Below are 24,637 nucleotides of genomic sequence, written 5' to 3'. Positions count from 1 at the left end.
ATGCTAATATTTAACCTGTAATGCCATGCATCTTTCTCTTATGCAGCAGTCTCTTGTGTGGCACCTTGTAGAAGGACGTTTGGAAATCTAGGTCCACCACATCTACAGGGTCCCCGTTGTCCACCATGCTCGGAATATCTTCATAGAATTCCAGAAGATTAGTTAAGCATGACCTGCCCTTCATGACCCCATGCTGCATCTGCCCAACGGGACAGTTTTTACCTAGAAGCCTTACAGTTTTTCCCTTGATAATAGACTTAAACATCTTGCCCACAACAGAAGTTAAGCTATATGGTCTATAATTCCCCATCTTTTGTCTACCTCCCTTTTTAAACAGTGGTGTCACAGTTGCTGTTTTCCAATCTACTAGAAATGTGCCAAAGTCTAGAGAATTTTGGAAAATTATCACAAATATACTTGCTATTTCCCCCACCATCACCTTTAGCACCCTGGGATGCATTTCATCAGGGCCAGGAGACTTGTCAATCCCTAGTTCCATTATTTTGCCAACACTACCTCTTCCGTAATAATGATTGTTTCCAGGTCCTCACCTTTGACTCCTTGTCAGTATCTGGCATATTATTCATGCCCTCCACTGTGAAGACTGACACAAAGTACCTGTTCAATGTCTTGGCCATTTCCTCATGTCCCATAATCAAATGCCCCTCTCATCCTCTAAAGGACCAATGTTTACTTTAGCTACTCTTTCTTGTTTTATATATTTATAGAAACATTTGCTAACTGTCACTATATTCTGTGCTAGTTTTTTCTTACGTTCTATCTTACTTTTCTTTGGATTTTGGATTTCTATTGACCTTTAAAGCTTTCCCAATCATTTAGTTTCCCACTGAGCTTGGCCACTTTGTACATCTTCTCTTTCAATTTGATAGCTTTCCTTATTTCCTTAGACCCCCATAACAGATTACCCCTTTTCTTACAGCCCTTCCTTTTCAATGGAATATTGAAAGTCCTCCACTGCTCCACTGTCCCACCATAAAATCTTTGTTTCCAGTCTACTTTAGCCAACTCCTCCCTCAACCTTTTGTAGTCTCCCTTGTTTAAGCACAAGGCTCTTGTAGTGGATTTTATCTTCACACTCTCCATCTGATTGTAGCAATGAGAAGTATAGATGGATGGGAGGTTGGATTGCATGATGATCTGGGCTTTGTTCACAATTTTCGTAGTTTCTTACAGTCCTGGGCAGAGCAGTTGCCATAACAAGCCCTGATGCATCCAGATAGACTGTTATGATCTTCTTAATAGATTTCAGCATTTTCCCTGTGGTAGATGTCCTTATCTTCCAATCTGATGGGACATTTCCTGGATCAAGGAAATTTTGGAAAATTAACACTAATGCATTGATGAAGAAAGCAGTAACTTCTTTTGACATCCCAGGAAGAAGTACATTGGGGTCCAGCAACTTGTCAGATTTTAGTTATAAACACTTGTTCTACTATCTTGGAATGAGACAGTGTTGAAAAAGTAGTCAATACAGATACCAGAAGTATTCTTATACACAGCAGCTTATATCACCAGGCAGCCAAAATGCTAGAGTGTAACGGTTTGCAGATAATGACAACTTGTACATAACAATTAAGAGGGAGAGAGTGGGCGCAGAAATTCATCTTAGGATCCCTACACTGTGGAATCAGGCCATTCAGCCCAACAAGTCCACACCAACCCTCCAAAGAAAAACCCACCCAGACCCATTTCCCCTATCCTATCTTTGTAACCCTGCATTGTCCCAAAGCTAATGCTCCCAACCTACATATCCCTGGACATTATGAGTAATTTAGCACAGCCAATCCATCTAATCTTTGGACTGTGGGAGGAAATCAGAGCACCCAGCAGAAACCTGTGCAGGCACCGGGAGAACATGCAGCAATGCAAATGACTGTTTCACTGTGCCGCTAGATCAGAGTTAGCCATTGTACGATGAGGTGCCTTCAGGCTTGCTCCCTCTGCTTTCTTTGCACTTATGGCTCTTAGTCTTGTTGATTTCTAATAGACCTTCAACTGATGTATTAGTCTAGTTGGTGTGCTTCAGTGTCTTGAATAGTATTTGATCCTCTGATCTAAGGCTGAAGGAAAATTTGAAAGGTAAGCTTCCAATTAACTTCCACCAAATTCTGAAACCAACAATTCTTAGTAAATATTGTGAGCATTTATGAGCCTATGGTTTTACCACAATATTAGGATCACATTTCAAGTGAATTAACCTGCGAAGATCTTCAGTGTCATGATCCAAGGTTGTCTGAACTGAAGCCTTCAGCCTGAGACAATTAGTTTTCTATAATTTTTTTAACCTAAGGCTAAATATTGGATTTTAGTATCATGAGTGGCAAACAAAACATTTTTCTCTATTGACCATAAGACCATAAGACATAGGAGCAGAAGTAAGGCCATTCGGCCCATCGAGTCCACTCCGCCATTCGATCATGGCTGATGGGCATTTCAACTCCACTTTACCGCATTCTCCCCATAGCTGATGTGTTTTAATATTCTTTGTTTTTCTCTAGGATAATTTGCTGGCTGGAAGAACTTAGAGATGTCCCAGTGAAATAAGATGTCTCCAGTGTGACATGCTACCAGAGCACCTGCCTGGTCTTTGAACTTTGGACGTACTTACCAATTGTTATGGGATCTGTTGATTGGCTGCCAAATTACGACAGTAGGTGCATTGTTATAACTATACAGAAAGATGGTTTAAAGTGATTTGGTCTCAGCTTGAGCTGGGGATATTTTTACAAAAGGTTTGTCAAAACAAAATGCCTATTTGCTTTGCCTACAGTAAGCAATGAGGGCCAAATGACATTGCATATTTGTTATGGTCCTGGACCAGATTGCTGAATTTATGTTACAATCTGCTTAGGAATCAGTAGCCACTTTATACAACTTATATTCTAACTACAAGAATTAGCCTGAGCTAAATATGGAAAACAGACAAACTGAAGCTAACTATTGCATGGAACATATCAAATAGCAAACGTAATCAAGACAGATTCCATGTGTTTCTCAGTAATCTCCACCAAACACTGTGGGTCACCAAATCTCATGAAAACTTCACATAGGATTTCAGTTCTTCACTTTTGATAATCTTGCCTTGAAAAATACCAAAGAGACCCTCTATCATTTGATTGCTCACATTCTGCTTCCTTTCCCTGGGATTCTAACAAAACTTAAACCATTATATTTGCCCAGTGTTTTGTTGTTGAATGAATTCATGTAAAAATTTGATCATACGTAACCATCAACTCTATGATATTTGGCCGTAAGAAACATAATTTTTCATATACCTCTTAAAATTGAAGGAAGCTCTTGTCAGGGATCAAATTGTAATGGATATTAATTACTTAACCAGTGATTGCTTTCATTAATGTGAATCTTAGACAATTCAAGTGAGCATTTCCCAGCCATCAACAAGACTAATGTGAACCACTTGTTCTATCATGACGCAAGTACACCAAGTACACAACTCAATTTAAACTGCAGATGTGGGATAGGGCAGGGGCAAGAGTCTGGGTCAGATGCTTTTCAGAGGGTCAGTATGGACCTGATGGGCTGAAGGACCTGTTCCTGCACTATGTAGGGATTCTATGATTTGATGAAAAAGTGGCTGAATGGGTGAGCAAGTGTTGAGAAAATGGTCAATTAATTATCCATGAAACCATCTGACACGATGACCTCCCTCCTCCTTTGAAGAAATGAAGAAAGATGATATTTCACAACTGAAGGTGAGTTTCAAATGGAACACATGATTCATGAAAAGTCCATCCATTCCAAGAAAGCATTGTTGTCTATGTTCATGAGGAAGTGTGGGTATGTGCAGGCGGTTGCAAAAAATGAATCTAAGAAGTGTGAATTTTGAGACCAGGAGGACTACAGGTATTAAAAAGTTTGCTCATCTGAGGTATGTTTGAATGTAGTCTGTGATGTGAGCTGAGCCCATACAAATGCAACAATTATTCCTGGCCTTCTTATAAATGTTCAGACTTTGGATGTGGGTATGAAGAATACTCTCAAGGACAGTATCCAAAGAATAGTTCAAGGTTGTATGGTGAAGAAACATTCACTCAAAGCAGAAATATGTGAGCACCCTCATTAGCAACAATATGCCAATGGGTCAGAGAAATTCAGAGAACTGAATTTGATCCCAATATTGTCAAAAATCAATTCTAAAATATGGAATAAATTCATTTAATGATTCATAGGACAATTGCTTGTGGAATGTTGATGAAAAATTTGCCAACACTGTCTGTGATTATATTAGTGATGAAGATGAGGATGATCCAAATTTGTCTAGTGGCTTAGATATGTTCAAGCACTTCTGAAAGATTTCAATATGTGGGTTATAATAAAACACATTCAATGTAATATTTTATGTAAGAAAATTCAGACTTCACAATTATCCACACTGTGCCAATGTAAACATTTGGATACAAATTCTCTTCCAATTGATAGGTTTGCAGAGAGATGTTCCTAACATCTGCCAGGAATTAATTCAGGAATCAGAGGAATTAATTTTATACTAATGACCCAAAATATCTGGGAGATGAAGAAAAGAAGAAGATTTTTAAGGCAAAGATAAATAGATTTTTGAACAGTAAAGAAATTAGAAGTTATGGTGAGTGGCGGGTAGTGGAGCTGAGTCCATGAAAAGAAAAGCCATGATCTTATTGAATGGCAGAGCAGGCTCGAAGGGCCAGATAGCCTACTCTTGCTCCTAGTTCTTACGTTCTTATGTAAAAGCATGTCCCTATGGACAGAGAAGAAACCAACCCTTTCAGGTGAGCAACACAGAGACATAAGAAATAGGAGCATGAGGAGGCCTGCTCTGCCTTGCAATAAGATCATGACTGAAATGAATTTGCCTTCAACTCAACTCCCTTTCTGCTCCACAACTTCTTTCAATTGAATAGTTCAAGTATATATCTTAACCTCAACCCTTGGATATATTCAATATCTCAAACTCCATAGGTTTCCGGGGTTAGCAATTCCAGAGATTCACAACTGCCTAAGAGAGAGGAAATTCTCCTCATCTCCATCTTCAATGGGCAAAGCCTTAATCTTTGAGGAGACACCTCATCAAATGCATTTTCTGAAATCCAAACACGACATCTACTGCTCCCTCTTTACCCAGCCAAAGTGTTACAACATCAAAGAACCCAAATAAATTTGTCAAACACAATTTTCATTTCATTCCAACACTTTGTTTCTACCTGACTGAATTATGATTTTCTAAATGTCCTGTCACTCCTTCCTTAATAATGGATTCCAATAAGCACAGAGTGACAAATAAACTTTTCCAAAGTTTGTTGCATTCTGCCTCTTCTTTTCTTCAATAGGGATCACTGGGATTTTTCCACAATCTAGCAAATTTTGAAAAGTTCCAAGCATTGCATCCATTATGCCTGCAGTCACTTCTTTTAAGATCTTAGGATCCAGGCCATCAGATTCAAGTCAGATAACAGAGACTCTGTTCCAAAAAGAATGAAGCTTAGGGGGAATAGATGGTACATGTAGATATTGAAGACAATTCCAGCCATACAACTGAGAGATGGTTAATTATAAGGATGATCTGTAATCCATTATAGGAAATACTCCATGTCCAGCAGAACATACAAGAAACACTGATAAACTTTGACATATTCTCATAGAGTCTGAGAGATTTTAAGACACTTAACTTTCACGGAAGTCTAAAACTTTCTTAACCAAAAGATTCTACTGACCATGTGTGGCTTAATGGTTAGCACTGCTGTCTCACAGCACCAGGGACCTGGGTTCAAATCTAACCTCGGGCAACTGTCTGTGTGGAGTTTGCACATTGTCTGTGTGAGTTACCTCCCACAATCCAAAGATGTGTAGGTTAGGTGAATTGGCCATGTTAAATTTCCCATATTGTTCAAGGATGTGTTGGTTAGGTGCATTAGTCAGGGAGAGTAGTTGGGGAATGGGTCTGGGTGGGTTACTCTTCAGAAGGTTGGTGTGGACTTGTTGGGCCAAATGGCTTGTTTCCACACTGTAGGGATTCTATGATGTGTAGGACAGTGATGCTTGGGCTAGGTTTAGATAGAGTGGGTTATCTCACAATATGTCAAATTAATCGGATTTGTCCTTGTATCTTTAAAAGATTTTGCCTATTGAGTTATTGGAATTGGAAAGTGGAAGTTCCATTGCATTCACCACCTTAAATATTCAGTTCAACCACCAACAACACCAATGGATGCACTGTATATCACTTTCAAGCTGTGCTAATGCAACTCACTAAGGGTCATTCAAAAGCACCCACAAACTAGCAGCCCTACCATTTAAGAAACAAGGGCTGCTGTGGTTCTGTTCGCCAAGCTGGGAATTTGTGTTGCAGACCTTTCGTCCCCTGTCTAGGTGACATCCTCAGTGCTTGGGAGCCTCCTGTGAAGCGCTTCTGTGATGTTTCCTCCAGCATTCAGTGTATGAGAAAGCCACTACTTGCAAGCTCATTTCCAAGTCATTTATCATCCTGGCTTGTAAATATATCACAGTTCTTCCATCATTGCCAGGTAACAATATTGGAACTCCCTACTCAACCAGTACTGGAATATAATTGTGTCACATGAACTGCAGTGGTTCCAGAAGATGGTTCACTGCGATTTTCTGAAAGACAATTCGTGTTGGACAATTTGCCACATTCCACGAATCAATGAGAAACAAATTACGGCTTTGGTGGTCCTGGTGAACCGCCGAACCAACAAAATCTGGGTTTTAATAATAAACAGAGAGAGGTCTGAAAAGGAGGGTGAATGAAATTAAGTGAATTCAATATCCTGAAGAAGGGCTTATGCCCGAAACGTCAATTCTCCTGTTCCCTGGATGCTGCCTGACCTGCTGCGCTGTTCCAGCAACACATTTTCAGCTCTGAATTCAATATTTGTCAATTTAAGTAATGCAATAAAAATAAAGACTGCAATGAGCACAAGAAAAAGCAAAAATGAAAAAGCAAGAAAAAAGCATAAAACTCTTAAATTTGACATTAATCAAAGTTTCTAGAACAATTTGTAATCTGAAAATATGAGACACTACAATTATAATTATTTATTTTCTGGACAGGAGAGGTTAGTTGGGAGTCATTAGGAATCATTGTTGTCTTCACAAGAGAACTTATGTGATTAATTACTGCACAGAACTATGTAATGCTTAATGAGCAATTAATCTATAATTAAAAGAAATTCATTACTGTGATGGGGAGGTGCTATTCTTTTCAAAACTAGCAATAAAGCAGCACAAATCAATCAGTAATTTATGGTGATTTGCAGTTTACTAGCCATCTCAATCTCATTAAAAATTGCTAACTAATTTGTACTTTAATACCAATGAATGTCATACACACACACCATTACTTTCTCAGCAATATCTTGGCTGTTCTATAATATCTGATGCTAAGAGCCTCTTGCAGTACTTGTGTGCAAACATGCTGAGGTGTAACTGGAACTTATGGAAGTTTTAGACATCCTTACTCTGTGCCAGTCAATATAATGAATATGTGACTGCTGCTGGTGTATTTTTCAGAGAATGATGGGGAGTTCCCCCTACTAGCATTAAAGCTAAAATGTTATTTTTTTATAGGAAGTAGTTTTTAAATTGTTTACCACACGCATCATAAAGTGACAAAGCATTTAGGTTGAGGGGACATCTAAGTAAGGGTGGGGATCTTTGACGATGGAAAAGCCTAAAGCTGAAATGTTTAACACAGATAAAGTTGTTTCTAGGTTACTGAAAGAGTTCAGACTCATAATCTGGCCCAGTCAGTGCGTGGAAAGCACTGAGGACACGATGAGAGTTTGAGATTGTGGATATCTCAATAATTCAGACATTTGGCAGAGAACTTCCATGAGTTTGAATTTTGGTCTTCCAGGTTACTTGCTCAGGGTGACATGCTCAATACCCCAAAGGTGCTGTACTCTTAACAGCTGCAAGATCCACAATTAACGGATCTCCTTGCCACTGCAGTGTAATCTTGGAGAAGTGACAGTACTGCTGGATACCTGGACAGGCAGATTCCTTCCGAAAGGTAAGCTTTATTTTGATTGAACTGAAAATATCATTTTCAATTTTTAAGCATTATTGAATACACAGAATAGCAGAAGACATAAATCCAATATTTTTTGTCATTCATTTTACATTTGTTGAGAATGCAGAGCACTGCTTAAAGCAATACAAATTCCAAGGGTAAGAACAGGTTGCACACCCTCCCCACTACTTCAGCTTGAAATTTAAAATGTTGAACTTAAAAATCATGCAACACCAGATTCTAGCCCAAAAGGTTTATTTGGAAGCACTGGCTTTCTGAGCACTGCTCCTTCGCCAGGTAGCTAGTGGGGTAGGATCATGGAACACAGAATTTATAGTAAAATGTCAGACATTTTCCATTTCAGTTTTGAAGTTTAAGACTCAAAGTCCAACTTGTCCACAGGAATACAGCTTTGGATATGGCCAGAAAAGATTCTATAACAATAGGTAAATGAATGCGGAGTCATCCGACCATTAGCTTGGATACATCATGAAACCAAATAACATGGCTCTGTGTACTCAATAACTGTATAGTGGATACCTCCATGCACTGGATAATTCAATGTACCGAATACTTCTGTGGTGTGTGGTTCTGTATACTTGGATAATTATTCGTGTCAAATAGTTTTGTGTCCTCCTGTTCCATTTTCGCTATGAACCAACTGCTCCCTGGTCTCGAGTTAGGGCTTTGAGTTGTACAAGCTGCTCTGGTCCAGGTCTGTGCCTTGCTCAGGTTGGTTACTTGATTTAATATGTTACCGTCTCACCTCTCTTAACTATTTTTTGTAGATCCACTAATTATTTAGACTTGCATGAAGAAACATAGATGGAACAATCATGAAAAATTTAGCCCTTTAATGTTCTCAATAGAAACCCAATAACTGGCTAATTATTTGTTAGAGCAATGTAATAAATAATTTAATAAGTAATAATTGGCATTGAACATACTGGATTCTGGCTAAGAGCCCATGAAATTAGTAAAGGCGTTTGCCAATGCAGATGGTTCTTGATGCTTGCTGTTCGTTCTATTGGACTGTTACTGACTGGGCATGAATGATCCATTTCCTGGGAAACATCCTTGGAGCTTAGATTCCAACCACTCAGCAACACAATCTCAATGTTGTTAAGATCTGTACTGTGGATAGCTTTGGTTGTAGGACAAGAGGATTTTATTTTCGGTGGAGATCCCAATGAGAACACTTTATGATTAATACACACCTCTTGTGTGTTATTTTATATAAACACTAAAACAGTTGAATTGAATGTTAAAAAAGAGCAAAATAGAAATAGTGCCAACAGGAATTTGATGTAAGTGTGCTAGATATTTGTGTCAAAATGTTGTATTTGTTAAGTATCCTGATACAGCCCCGATAAAAATGCCTATAAGTGTAACACCCAGCTGGGTCTTTCTGTCAATAGCTGATCCTTCCGCTCCCAAACTCACTTATTAAAAATAAATTAGATTATAATAAATACACAACTCAATTAAAAGGAAAGGCATTTATTTAGTACCCTGGGTCATCTCAAAATTCTTTATGACCAATTCAATATTTAAATGAAGTCTGACCACTGCGTAATTTTTGCCAATTTGCTGACTACAAGGTTCCACAAATAATAATGGAATAATGATCTGATAATCTGCTTAAGGTGTTGTTTGGGAGACTGAGGTCAGTACACCAGGCTGATTGACTGTAGAGCAGAAAATTACTAAAGTATTACAATCTGCAATGAAACCGTTTCAGACTATGAACTTTACTCAACTATTGAGACATTCATGTTTGTATAAAATAATAATTGGGACCTAACAAAAATACAAACATTGACTTTACACATAACTTAGAATCTAGAATTCAACAATAAATAAATATTAATGTAACACTGAATTTAAAAGTACACTCAATATGATAAATATAGCACTAACATTAAGAAACTCAAAACATCTTCACTTTGCTTTACAACAATGACCATGAGAGCTCTTGGGTTGTTATGTTAAAAAGAACTCATCTAATTTACTAAAGCCGTTTGGGGAGGGACCTGTGACATCTGCCCAGTCTGGCCTATATGTAACTCCATTCTCATACCAAGAGTTGACTCTTAAAAAGCTTGCAACAATTAAAATCGCCAATATGTCTTGTCTTGTCAGTATCACTTACACCTACAGAAAAAAATAAATTAAGTTTTTTAAATTCTGAGACATTTCAGTCATTTACTTCCAGGGGAAATACAATGTGTGAAATTGTCCTGAATCTCTGATTACTAAATATTGTTCTTTAACGGAGGAACCTGTATCGTTGTTTCATCATATGCTATTTACTTTTAAACTGCTGGTCAGTCAAAGTGCAGAAGAGTGTGTGTTTTTTTGTAGGTCTCCCTCTGGTGTGATATAATGAGCAGGTAGGGTTGGCTATAAATGATGTCACAGGGGAACCTCTTTGTCAGATTCCCACTGCAAAAATGCCTGTTCTAAGGCTGTTGCTCTAATACGTGCAAAACATGACACATGTAATGAGAAACATTACTACAATATAGACAATGCCTCTGTATCTGACCCTGTATCCTCTGCCTGACTCCTATGCTTATCCTAATATTATTTCCACAGTGCAATGATTTTGGCACTTGAATTCACTACTATTACCAAGTTGATACATTCAATAGCTTTGCCTACAATCTATACTGACCCCTCAAGCCTAATTCTTCTACAATCTATGAGTTATTTTATCATGAATGCTGGTCAAATTATTGAATCTCTTGCAAAGATTCTTGCAAAGATTCTCCTTGCTGACAAGGTAGATGATATACAATTCCATATCAATCTACTATTTCATCTTAAATTATTCAGCTCTGATCAGTAGCCAACCTTAACTCAGAGCTTCCATTTCATCAGCCATTCAGAAATTATCATGTTCCAAATGCCATTCAATCAGCTCCATCCTGCACATTTGCCTTATAATGTTTTGATCACAACTCGATATTTATAAAGAAATTTTAATTGTTTTTATTATTTTTATTAAAATAAAAGCTTTTAAAGTGATTCTGTGTTAGTGGGGAAGGCAGTGAAGAAATTAATCTTTGCTTGAGGCTGTGTTATATTCAATTGAGATCTTCTAACATTTTCAACCTTCTTTCCTCATGTATTTTCTTAAGATTTAAGAAGTTTTTCACCTAATTTCTTTTTTTTTGTCTGAGAGTACTGAAAATCTGTCTTCTTACCTGAGTTTTACATGTTCTGCTCTCACATTTGTTGTTCTTCTCTGAACACTGTTCAGCATATCAATGTCTTTTCAATGATGACAACCCAAAAATCACAATAAGCTGTGGTCTCATCAATACTACCAGTTCTGTGTTCTGGATTCTGTCCTCTACATTCCTGCAGATAGGATAACTGTGCTCCAGGCCTAAATATTTTCTGGGTAGCAAGAAAGAGTATTATACTGCACAAGCATTCTCCAATAGACGGCACGGTGGCACAGTGGTTAGCACTACTGCCTCACAGCGCCAGAGACCCGGGTTCAATTCCCGCCTCAGGCGACTGACTGTGTGGAGTTTGCACGTTCTCCCCGTGTCTGCGTGGGTTTCCTCCGGGTGCTCCGGTTTCCTCCCACAGTCCAAAGATGTGCAGGTCAGGTGAATTGGCCATGCTAAATTGCCCATAGTGTTAGGTAAGGGGTAAATGTAGGGGAATGGGTGGGTTGCGCTTCGGCAGGGCGGTGTGGACTTGTTGGGCCGAAGGGCCTGTTTCCATACTGTAAGTAAGTAATCTAATCTAATCTAGACACAGGAGCATAACATTAAGTAAAGTCACCTAATGATAGTGGAAAGAAAAGATTTTTATGTGATTATTAATTGATCATTGAAATTATCCAGTAAATATAAAATTCTTACCAATAAAGTGAATTTAGTACCAAAATGTGTGTTGGTGGCACTTGATTCTAAGCCATGTTGTTTCCGGGCCATGTAACCTATCATAGTGAAGATTCATAGAGGAATAAGACTCTCAGTACAAAAAGAAACTTGTAAGATTTAATGTATTCCATTGGAGGAACAATAATTGACTGAGAATGTACTGTATGCACTTAGCATTCTAAAAGGCATGAACAAAACATGTTGAATTCACCTTGGGGCAATAAAAAATGAACTAGAGATTGAGAGGATGTTATATTCTCCCCTAGTAATGGATATTAGCAGCTAGATTTCTATCAAAACTAATTAATACTGTGCTAATTAATCCAGTAAGTGCTGTAACAATTTGTAAATGAGAACAACATCTACATTATCAGATACATCATGGAATGTTAAATGCTGTGTTGCCTGTGTGATCTGTAGGCTGTAACTAGGTATAGTTGATCAATTTAATTGCTCTTTGAAAGCTCGGAGATCTTGCTCAACTATTTTTTGAAAGCTGCAGACAAAAAGTTAGAAATTACACTCTTGAAAGTTCTATCTTTATTCATCTTTCTCTGGAAATGGAATGAAAACTGGATAAAGTTCATTCCAGTGGAAATTATAACCTCGATATTATTGTTAGTGCTATTACCCAAGCACATTCCTTTGATTACTTTTCCTGTAATATTACAGCGCATACAGTTCCAGTGATTAAAGTATATTAGTCCATTTTACACAGTTAGTTATAATCTCAAAAAGGACTGTTTTACATTACGATTTGCATTCTTTGAAAGAACATTCAGAATATTACAAAAAAGCCAGAAGTAACACACAAAAGAAAATTGGATAAATATTTGAAAGAGACAAAGAGCAGGGGAGGGGGAGAACTGAATAGTCATAAAAGCAACACTATATTGAATGGCCTTCCTAGGTGCTGTTCCATTTTAAGATTCTGTGTTTCTATTGTGCCTGTATTTTCCTGTACGTGTCTTATTTGTTTGGTCAGTAATATTGTTATTGATAATTTTGAGCATTGTGTGTGGTTCGTTTGAATAGATCATCTCAGTGAACCAGTTTTTTTCCCCTCTTTTGTGCTCTTTTGAATTAAATTTCTGTTTCCTAATTTAGATGCTACTCATGGGCCTTTCACATCGAAACAAAAGATACGTTTGTTGAGTAATAAAAACAATTAAAATGATAAACCATCATACATTCAATTGCTGTTGTATCTAACTTTGGCAATTGAAGATTTTTAATTACACCTCTCCTTAAACTCTTCATACTACACTGCCCTCTAGTGACGATGACTTGTGACAAAAATACTAATCTATTTATGATAACTTCACACTGTCACTAGGGCTCACTGGGCTCACTGGTCGTGCCCCTAACTCTGAGCCATGAGGCTTGGGTTCAAGTCCCTATCTGTTCCACATGTGAGTAGTAACATAACATCTCTGGTCATGTTGACTTGAAAATACCTACACTGTCACTGGAAAAGTCAGAGTGACATTTAGGTGAATTAGCAACATTGGCACCGCTTACAAATCCATTTAAATGCCTGAATGATTAAGGAATTTGCACTTCAGAAACTGTCATCAACAATTTTTGTTGGGTCATGGGTGGATGCCTATGAGCTTTGCAAGTGTTATTAATCCTTAAATTAAGTTCACAATTAAAATATTTATTAAAAGTCTATGGTGGTTATTGTTGGGAATTTCTTACATGTCAAATAGGATACATTTTTGTAACAATTTTTCATTTTTCTCTCTTTCTGTCCTGAAGATGTGTGTGGTAATCCCGATCAGTTACATTACCAGCAAAGCTCAGGCTGTACACGAGTGACCCTATCTGAGCTTTGGTGCTATATGTTGGCAGATTCTTTGATTTGGATTCTTTCTGGTGTATATGGCTCAAGAGCCATATTGCAAGATGCATTTATTCAGAGAGCTGCTGGAGGTCACAATCATTAATCCAAATGAGTTGCTTATAATAAGCAGCAGTGAGGGAGTTTGTGATAACTGTGAGTTGGACATGTCATTTAATGAGTCAAGATTAGAGTGATGCTTGAAAAGCACAGCAGGTCAGGCAGCATCCAAGGAGCAGGAAAATTGATGTTTCCTGATGAAGGGCATTTGCCCGAAATGTCAATTTTCCTGCTTCTCGGATGCTGCCTGACCTGCTGTGCTTTTCCAGCACCACTCTAATCTTGACTCTAATCTCCAGCATCTTCAGTACCCACTTCTGCCAATGTTATTTAATGACATTGATTCCATTCATGTTGCATCTTTTTTTGAGGGTATTTAGTGCTGAACAAATCATGGCAAGTGTCATGCATGAAAAGGTGTACTGTTAGTGATATGATCGAACTGCAATTCTCTATCAGGAGATTTCTAAAAAGACAACATACTGAATTTTTATTAGAGAAATTATTTGTCAAATCAGGAATTTTTCAAATTTGAGCTCTGGAATGAAGGGACGCAGTGTGAAGCTCGGATAAAGAACATACACAATACATTCACCGTTCAGGCATTCTGTGTTCGGACAAATGGACCTGGAATTGTCAACATCGGAGCACTTGACATAGAGAGATACCTAGACAACTTTTCACATTGTTGAGTAGATACCAGTGTTGCAGCTGCACTAGAGCAGCTTAGCTATGGTTATGGCTACTTCTGGAGGTCAGAAGTTTGTCAACAATTGTGCTGAAGATTTGTGCTGCAAAAGTAGTCACACTTCTATCCAAGATATTGTTGCATAACTCCAACACTGGCATTTGCCTAAAAAGGTAAAAATTGCCTGGATGTGACCTGTGAACAAAAGTATAACAAAGGCAACCCAGCCAATTATCTCCCTGTCAGATCACTTTCAATAACCAACAAAGTGATGGAAGGAGTCATCTACAGTGTATCAAATGGCAAAGATAAAGGAATAACCTATTCATTGACACTCACTTTACGTTCTGCTGGGCCCAATCAGCTCTTTACCTCATCATAGCTTTGGTTCAAGAAGGACAAAATAATTGAATTCCAGAGGTAAGCTGAGAGTAACTGTCATTGACATCAAGGCAACATTTGATTAAGTGTAGCAGTAAGGTGCACCAGCAAAAGACAGAACTGGAGTCAATGGGATTCAGGGTGAAACTCCTCACAGGTGGGAGTCATACCTAGTGCATAGGAAGATATTGGGTTTATTGCAGGTCAATGATTTCAGCCTAAGGACATCTCAGCAGCGATTCCTCAGGGTGGTATTCGAGGCCAAAACCTCTTCAGCTGCTTCATTAATGACTTGGTCTCCATTATGAGGTCAGATGTAGATATGTTTGTTGACTAGAGCGATGTTAACTCTAGTAGCAGGCCTTGCAGAAAGTAATTAAGGTGTCTTTGACAGCACCTCCCAAACATATGAAGTATGCCACTTAGAAGAATAAGGACAGTAACTGCACAAGAACACCATCATGTCCCCATGTCCCCAAAAGATCCCCATCATGTCATGCACCAATCTGATCCATATCATTGTTGTTTCATTGTCACTAAGTCAAGGTCCTGGAACTAACTGTCAAACAATATTGTAAGATAACCTTCAGAACACAAACTGCAGAAAAGAATGACCACCACTATCCTCACAAAGGCAAGAGAATGCCAGCGATCCCCATGTCCCTAGAATGAGTATCTATATGGAATGATTCTGGTGGGAACAGTGATTGATCGTAGTCAGGCTGATTTAGGCTGAGCTCTAGTTCAATTGGTCTATCTTGGATTACTCAAATTAGAATAACACCAACTGGTTAGGTAATTGTACCTAAGGCATCTCTAATGGGTTTATTGATGATACAAACTTCAGTTATTCAAACGAGAATTAACTTAAACTTGGTTGACATCAAATGGACTGGGTATAAATGGAATAATCTTTGGACAGTGAATTCATCTCAGTGGTAGATTGTAGTTCTCACAACCTACTTGTGGAACATTTCGCTCAGCAGTGAAATGATGCTAAAGGAAAGACTTAAATCTGTTTTATTAGATTTGGATGTTGAAATGGATGTTCACATTGACTGATAATCTCTTTCAAATGCAGAACTAGCTCAATGGGTTGAAAATCTTATACTGTGATTTGCTCCACTTCTGGTTGTGGTACATAATGTTAAGAAAGTCTGTTGTTGAAAAATTGATGTATAGACGTAACTTGTTCCAATACATCACTACAAACCTCTAACATAAAAATTTAAAATGCTGGAAATACTCAGCATGTAGGACAGCATCTGTAGAGAAAGAGAGAAGAGTTAACGTTTCAACTTGATGCCCTTTTGACATAACTTCAGTTAATTATTCTAAGTGATAATCAAAACTCTGGAATTGCTTTCATCTCTCTCCTTCCTTTGAGTCTTTCCCTCAAATTACTCCTCACAATCAAGCTTTTATTCACCTGCTCTGAAATTGACTGATGCAGCTTTATCAAATTTTGTTTCCTATGTAGCAGTCTGAGATGCTTTGTGATGTTAATGATGCTTTTTAGTTCAAGATGCTGAAGTTTTAATTATTGATTTAATTTAGTGATTTTTGTATTTTTAGGAATGCTGTCACCAAACTCTGTCTAAGAAAGGAGAAGGATAATATTAATACACTGGGATAAGTGTTTCAAAAGTGAGCAACATGGCAAACAGAGGATCCTATGATCTCCAGAAGGTTAGATATTTACAAAGTCAAGGATTTAACATATTAACTGTTTCACTGACAATAGAAAAGCCCTGTCCTTGAAATGATAAAGGCACAGTCTTTGAAGAAATTTGCTGGAAGCTTTTCATGTATTTTATATTTGTTGAAGAAGCGATGCTCAACAGAATGTTCTATGCATATCACTTTTGTAACAGAGGGGAGGAGGTCTCTCGTATTGATTACTTGCCATATGATCTAGTCATCAATTTTTTTTTGTCCTTGTTGTTGGAGCAGTGTCCTCCCAGTTTGATGGAATTGTGTACTTTTGTCTGAGAACCAAATGTGAATGCCTTAACAAAGTGTTTTGGTCACCAAAGACAAAAAGAGTAATGTGAGACTTAGGTGCAAGTTATGGAAGAGAATAATGACAGAAGGTACAGCTGTGGATGAAGCAGCAGCAGGTATCAACATAATACAGTGATAACACTATAAGTGTGACCATGTTGGAGCATTATGTGAGAAAGGTGTGTCATCAGCACAATGGTGAACATAGTGTGGTGAAGTGCGAGAATGATATGGAACATGAAGAAATGGTTGGTATGGCACAATAGACACCATATCCACTGAGGTGAAGTTTAGCCCAGTGGAACATTCCCACCAGACTATAAGCTCGCACTCATTATTTTACATTCTTCAGTTTTATGTTTCCATGTGTATTCACCTGACATTTATATCAATGAAATCAAGCTTCCTCTCACTCACTTTAACTCGGTCCCTTTGATTAGTCTTCAAATCTGTAATATTCGGTTGGCCACATGATTTGTTTCCGGAGTGAAAGTAACCGTAGATATTGATTACATTTGTAAATGGTACAAATAAGGGGTGTAATCCAAGAGTAGACTTTCTGAGATTCTTGACCTATGAACCCATAAGCAGCTTTGTTTGGGTGCAGTTGGACAATTAAATGCCTGTAAATAGCAGTTCAAGAGTAGTGCAACCAGCTGGGATTTACAGATCTGAGACAACATGTGGGTGGATTAACTCACATCTGATGAGTGGATTGAAATTTGAAGTACATCAACAACGGTAAGAATTCCTCCACCTTTTACTCCCCAAATTCATCCTGCCCACAACATTAGCAGCCACATTAACCCCTTTTCCATATGAACCCACTTCTAGAGTCAAAGAGTCATACAGTACGGAAAAATAACCTTCGATCCAACTCGTCCATGCTGATCAAGTTTCCCAAATGAAACTAGGGGAGAAAGTGAGGTCTGCAGATGCTGGAGATCAGAGCTGAAAATGTGTTGCTGGAAAAGCGCAGCAGGTCAGGCAGCATCCAGGGAACAGGAGAATCGACGTTTCGGGCATAAGCCCTTCTTCAGGATTCCAGCAAATGAAACTAGCCCCATTTGCCTACATTTGGCCCATATCCCTCTAAACCTTTCATATCCAACTCAGGATTAAGGATCCGACACTGTTCACCTACCAACCCACCACACCGGTCAATGATCAGAGCTCTTCACTTCCCTGGGGTAAAGTGATCAGACATCCCCCTTCTTTCTCCCAACCATGCCCAATCCTTTCAATTGGTGCATGAGCCAAACTAGTCCTGTATCACCTTCTCCAGTTCCCCTTGCCCAATGACATCTGAACCTGCCACTCAGACTGAATTCCGACCAAAGAACCTGTCAGTGACACCAGTCGTACTGTGGGCGTTAAAACTTCACCATGTGCTGAGACATTCTGACTTCCAAGTTTCCTGCACTTTCCTGAATCCCCAAACTTCAAATTGGTCAAAAGCTCAAATTGACCTTTAGTGTGTAAGATACTTTAATATTTACAGGATCTAATGGTGTGAGCTGGTCTCCAATAGGATACTTTACCTGATACGTCAATACTTTTGATATCTCCCATACTTAAAAAAACTGGGTGTGGAGATCATGGTATTGAAGAATCCAACAGACATTTATTTCAACTAACTTTTATGTATAAATATTGCATTCCTCAGCCATATAGATGTCTGGGCTACTGTTATACTATGCGGTTACAACAGGGGGCATGTTTCCAGTAGAGTGTTATGCTTCAAGGATCAGAGGTAAGATGGAATCTGGTCACATGCTATGGTATAGTGATGGCATCATGAGCATATCTATTAAAGGCATACTGACATACCTACCATGAGACATAATACAGCATCCAGCTCAGCAACATTTAGGGAACACAAGAGACCATAACTATAGTATCATACTTAGCTAACACGTCAATATAGACTGTCAAATTCTTTTTTTATTAGCGGTGACAGTCATTTATGTTAATTTTGCATTGACGTGCTCAATATATAGATGGTAAATGGAATAGACACCTCAGCAAAAGCAAAAAGAATCAATCACTAGAATCCAATGAAGGTGACAATTAGAATATTTGTTCTCACTAGTACTTTGAGCATTGGAATTTGGAGGACCTTAGAAAATCATATTTCAAAAAGTCTTTAGACTAAGGTTGCATTACTTTGCCAATTTTCTGATATTTGGGAATGTTCAACCTCATCTGATGGAATACAATTGGCTTCCAATATGGAAATTTCAACTCAACACAGCAGGAGTAGTTTCCAATTGTGGAAAGCTAACTCCAGAGCTAATCAACATGAACATGAAATAATGAACCTGGCATTCCAACTGTCAATAGGAGGATTATTGAAGCAAAACAATAAGAAAGGAGATCTAGGTGTACTGTATCACAAACAATTTCCTAGCTTCCTGAGCTCATCTGCAATACACAAAGTATCATACAGTCTGCAGTTCACCTGAAGATATGAACATATGATTTTGGGACAAACTTCTTCACATTCCAATCCTCAAATCCTGATGTCTCACCACCTATGCCTATTTGTACAGTTAAGACAGTTAAGTGATGTTCATTGTTTTGCTTAAGGCCAGAAAGGATCCTTATTCTCCCAGAGCCATTAGAGGATACTTCAGTGATGAAGAGACAGATGACTTGGACAGAACTTTGGAAGTGGCGAGTTTTGAGGATGTTGACTTTGAGCCTACAGAGAATAGATGGAATGGTGATGATGATGATAGTAATTCTGATTGTGAGTAGACCATATATATTCTAACATTCTAAAAACAGGTTCAACTGGTGACTGTATTGCAGATAATTGTTAGTTAATATGAAAATAAAATTTTACAGTTAATTATCACAGAAAGGGAAAACCTGTTAATATATTGAAGTGATAATTTAGCAAATAAGTTACAATGTCTAGCGTATAGATGGGTGCAGGAGTAGCCAATTAGCCTATCAACCTGCTTCACCAATAATTAAGATTTTGGCTGAACCAATTCCACATTATCTCCACAAATCTTAAATCTCTTAGTACACAAAAAACTATCAATCCCTGTCTTGAATATACTCAATGACTAATGAGACTTAATTATCTCGAGCAGAAAATTCTTATGGTTAATGAATCTTGAAAACATTTCTCTCCATTTCAGTTTTGAATGACTGATGCCTTATTCTGTCTGTGACTCCTCCGTATATATATCCCAGCCATCCTCCCATCATCTCGTCTATTAAGCCCCTCATATATTCTACATGTATCAATTAGATCACTTTTCATTCTTTTAAACCACAGGGCATAGAGATCCAGACCACTTATCACTCCCTATAGGACAATCCTTGCAGGCAAGGAATCAGTCTAGTGAATATTCTAAGGTAATTATAACCTTTCTTGGCAAAGGGAGAACAAAACTGTGCACAGTACTCCAAATGTGGTCTCACCAAATTCCTGTAGAATTGTAGTAATGCCTCTTTGTTCTTGTAATACGCAAGCATAATAATTGCTTTCCTAACTGTCTTCACCTATCCACATTATAGTTATCTATGATTTATGTATAAAGATACCCAGGTCCCTCAGAAAAACAACATTTTCTTGTTACTCTCATTTAATAAAATCTTGTTCTTTTTACTTAATGTTTTATCTAATTTATTATAGTCCATCTATCATATTCTTGTCACCCAATCTTGTCTTTATCCCTTTGCAGACACCAGTTATCCTTCTCACAGCTGACTTTGCAGTTTTGTTTTGTTTTATCAGCAATTTCAATATATTGCACACAGTCCCTTCATCTTGCAGATTGTATTAAGGTGAGGGGCAAACATTGTACACGTAACAGCCTTCTAACTAGAAAATGGTCTGTTTGATAGATAGTTCCAAATCTATGCTCATACGTTATCTCCAGTTATGAGTTCTGATTTTGTTTAATATACTTTTGAGTGGCATTTTATCAAATGCTTGTTGAAAATTAAAATAACCTATATCCATTGCTTTACAACCTATCTGCCCTGCTAGTTACAATCTCAAGAACCTCTTAACAGATTTGTCAAATACTATTTCCCCTTCATAAATCTGTTTTGACTACTTATTTTTTAACTGCTTATTGTTATCATAATAATAGATTCCAGCATTTTACCCTATTATTGAGCAACTGCCTTTATTTTTCTGCCTTCTCTCCAGCACCCGCCACTGACCCACCATACCCCACCAATTCCAATGCCTTTCTTAAATAGTGCAGTTTAATGTCCAATCCATGGGAACCGATTTGAAGGCTAAAGAATTCTGAAAGGTCAAGAAGAAATGAGCAGCAATTCAAGTGCTGATGAAACGTCTCCTCTGATCTCCATTAAGAGCAAAAAAAGATGTTGGGCAAATGGTAGTGAAAGTGCTTGCTCATGACCAGCATGTCAATCAGTCACTGGAAGGGCAGATCCAACCAGAAAAATCTGATCAGTTATCAGCCACTTCCACAACCGCATTCGACTCAGGTATCAGACAAACATCCTGTACCACCTGTAACTGAATGAACTTTCAACATTTGAAACCATTTCATTCTTAAAGCTGAAGAGAGCTAGCTCCAGGATTAAAGATTTAGTCAGTTCCTGGACTCCAGGACTACTTCAAAGGTGTTGAAATATAAGGGAAAAGAAGTCTTGCTGCAGTTATGTGAATCTTTGGTGAGACCACCCACCTAAAGCATTGTTTACAGTTCTGGTTGAGCAATAATATATTTATCTTAAAGAGACTGCACTGAAGGTTAACTGGACTGATTCCTGAGATGAGAGAAGAAAAAATAGAATCATGATATTCACTGGAGTTTAGAAAAATGAAGGGTCAGGTGATCTCATTGAAATTCTATGGGGTTTGATAGGGTCAATGTCAAAAAAATAATCTCCTTCACTGGCAAGTCTAGAGCTAGTGAGTAGCATAGTCTTAAAATAAAGGATGTTCCATTTAGAACTGGGATATGAAGACATTTCTGCGCTCAGAGGGTTATGAGCATTTGTAATCCTCACAACCATTGATCTATGAATGCTCAGTCATTCACACATTCAAGATTGATGTTTTAACACTTCGGGGGTCCATGGTTTAAAAGGAAGAGAAGGGGGAAAGAGGTTAAGATAGAAGATTGGTCACGACGTTACTTGAAGAAACTATAAACTGAAGGGCCTATGATCTTTTCATGCCCCTATTTTGTATGCCTTTAGCTGATATTTCTGTGAGTTCAGCCTTCAGGATCTGAGGATTCAACTGATGTAGGAAAGAGTATTATAACATTAAACTCCAGGATAAAAGAATAAGTAAGATCAGGCTAAAAGAGTTAATTGTCAAATTTTCAATCACATTTTTTTCAACAGAACTAATTGTACTTACAAGTGTTTTCCCATTTCCATCCATCTAAATCTGTAAATTACTTTCAAGATATCAAAGAGGATGCTAAGACCAATTTTTAGGAAAATGGAACAAATACTGGCATTGAGCAAAACGATTTTATGGAGTCAAAATATTTTCTTGTTAATATTCCTTTTAACAAATCTCTCACAGACTTTTGCGAGTTATTGTCCTGCAGCCCCAAAGTACGCTCCAATCATAAGCCTGAAAAGAAGACAGCACATGGGGGTCAGGTAAAGTCTTGCTGTGTATATCACACTGTGTTTTCCAATCACTGAACATCTTAGCCATTACCACCTTAGTTTCACTGATCATTAATATGTCCTTGGACACTACATGCTGATTTCACCTGGAACAAAAAAAATCCATTGTCACTCCTGGGACATCCTGCATAACTCATACATCCATTTGTCAAAGTTTGTTGAGTTCTATAAGTCAGCAGATGCAGAGTTCAGGCTGAGATTAGAAGTAATTGAATGGTATTTGTGTACAATGTGCTGAACTTAGGGAGAGCAAGGCTTCTGTCTATATACTACAACTACCTCTGTCCTTCACTGAGGTCCATATCAAGCAAAAGACAAGGACATTTAATTCCAATGTTTTCCATTCCTCTGCAATCCTACCTTATTACAGCACCAATTGTTGCCTTACCTTTAATATAATTTGCTAAATTAGTTGTTAGGAACAAGATTAAAAGCTCTGGGCTAAGCAAATCAAATATTCCTTCAGACGTGACATGCTGTCTAGAGAGTGAGGAATCTGTAGGGGACAGAATGACTCATCAGGAGTGTCATTTAATTGACAGTGGTAAGTATCGCTCTAACCAGTCTCCAGGTAAGGGGCCTATTTCATCATGATTCCAAACAGAACATCACTAACTAGCTCCCATTCCTTATTCAATAATGCCCTACCTCACCTCCGTTAATCACACAATCGTTAACTAAATAAAAGGGATCCTTTTCCTCATGAATAACATTCCCAGTTCCTGGTTTATGTGTTTTAAAGGGAGCCAAATTAACCAGATAATTTTTGGGATGAAACAAAGAATGAATTGACTAATTACAAAATGCGAGGAAGAATAATAGAATGCAACACACATATACATACAGCAGATGAGAAATGCGGAGTGAAGATACACATAGCACTTAAAACTTAAGATGTAAATCAATCTTTGTCTTGTTCCATGAGGAGGAGACAATGAAACACGTGGCTGCTAATTTGTGTGGTTCTGGTAGCATAGATGTCAGCAGCTGAACAGTTGATCTGGAAGTTCCTATTTCTGCAAGTTAGCCAGAAGGATTTATTTTCTTTTTGACAATAGCTTTGCTGAGCTTGTGACTTGGTTCTAGTAATTGTAGAGAGAGAGAGAAAGAGTAAGAGAGAGGGAGAAAGAGTTATTTTCTTTCACTTGCAAGAGCAGAGGTGTCTAGCAAATGTGCTTCAGCTATGACCACTGCAGCACACACCAGGCTAGCACTAGAGCTAGAATACCAGACTATCACATGCAGAACCTGTCTTCAGTGTGTTTTTACGTCCTTCAGTTTCCTTGCAAGGGGGAAGCAAAGACGTCTCTCACCCAGAACTGCTTTCTTTTATCTCACATTGTAGCCATTATCTGGAATATAACTCACGGGATGTGGTTTCTGCTGTGTGGTAATTAGCTTCTAATATTCTGCAACCATAGGGAATTACAGTTTATTTTTTGCATTGATCTCTTCCATTGAAGTGTCTCTGTCGGAGGTTCCTTGACATCCCCCAGGTGTGACATTCCATAATCGCTCTCATTGAGTATAACATGAACAGAAATTTTCCAGTCACTAAAATACATGCACAGAATATATGTTCCACATGATTTTTGGCTTAAATGTCTTTTTGTTTTTATTGCTTAAAAAGAAAAACAGTTTTACTCAAAAGTATAGTATGTAAGTAAGTCAGGGCTATGGTCCACTACAATGAACTTTATTTGGAGAGGATTAATAAGTGAAGTGGAGAGGAAAGAAAGGTTGTGTGCAACTGATAGAAGCAGCAGTCTTGATTGGAAAATGGATTTTTAAATCCTGTGCTATTTTATATTCTTACATCAATTTTAAGTTTTCCTTGTTCTTTTAATGACCAATTCTTTTAAAATGTTCAATTTCTTCTAAACTCCAAGGTTGTACATTGAAATTTCCATGTCTTCTTCATTAACATTGTCATAAACATGCAGCACATTTGCAAAATCATTTCTTCTTAAAGCAATCTTTGAGACCAATAGACTGGGGTTGACACAGTGGCTCAGTGATTAGCATTGCTGTCTCATTTGGACCCGAGTTTATTTCCACCCTTG

At 38.0% G+C, this 24,637-nt stretch overlaps 1 protein-coding gene across 4 annotated transcripts in view; it reads left to right on the top strand.

The window, feature by feature from the left end:
* The first annotated feature begins 7,735 nt into the window (after nucleotides 1-7,735).
* Nucleotides 7,736-24,637, top strand: part of LOC122539953 (anion exchange protein 2-like) — a 90,436-nt gene continuing 73,534 nt past the window's right edge. For 2 of the 4 annotated variants that reach the window (XM_043675174.2, XM_043675173.2), the window contains exons 1-4: nucleotides 7,736-8,047; nucleotides 16,497-16,610; nucleotides 19,515-19,677; nucleotides 22,465-22,544. In XM_043675174.2, coding sequence (XP_043531109.2) covers nucleotides 16,578-16,610; nucleotides 19,515-19,677; nucleotides 22,465-22,544 — 276 coding nt within the window. In that variant the 5' untranslated portion in view covers nucleotides 7,736-8,047; nucleotides 16,497-16,577. The remainder of the gene's footprint in view (nucleotides 8,048-16,496; nucleotides 16,611-19,514; nucleotides 19,678-22,464; nucleotides 22,545-24,637) is intronic. The other 2 variants (XM_043675178.2, XM_043675177.2) reach the window with 1 other exon arrangement.

The sequence above is a fragment of the Chiloscyllium plagiosum genome, unplaced genomic scaffold (assembly GCF_037043375.1).
Source record: "Chiloscyllium plagiosum isolate Xiang-an unplaced genomic scaffold, Cpla_swu_hap1 HiC_scaffold_32, whole genome shotgun sequence".
Taxonomy (NCBI): Eukaryota; Metazoa; Chordata; class Chondrichthyes; order Orectolobiformes; family Hemiscylliidae; genus Chiloscyllium; species Chiloscyllium plagiosum.
The sequence above is the reverse complement of the archived record's forward strand: the minus strand, read 5'-3'. Positions and strand labels throughout refer to the sequence as shown.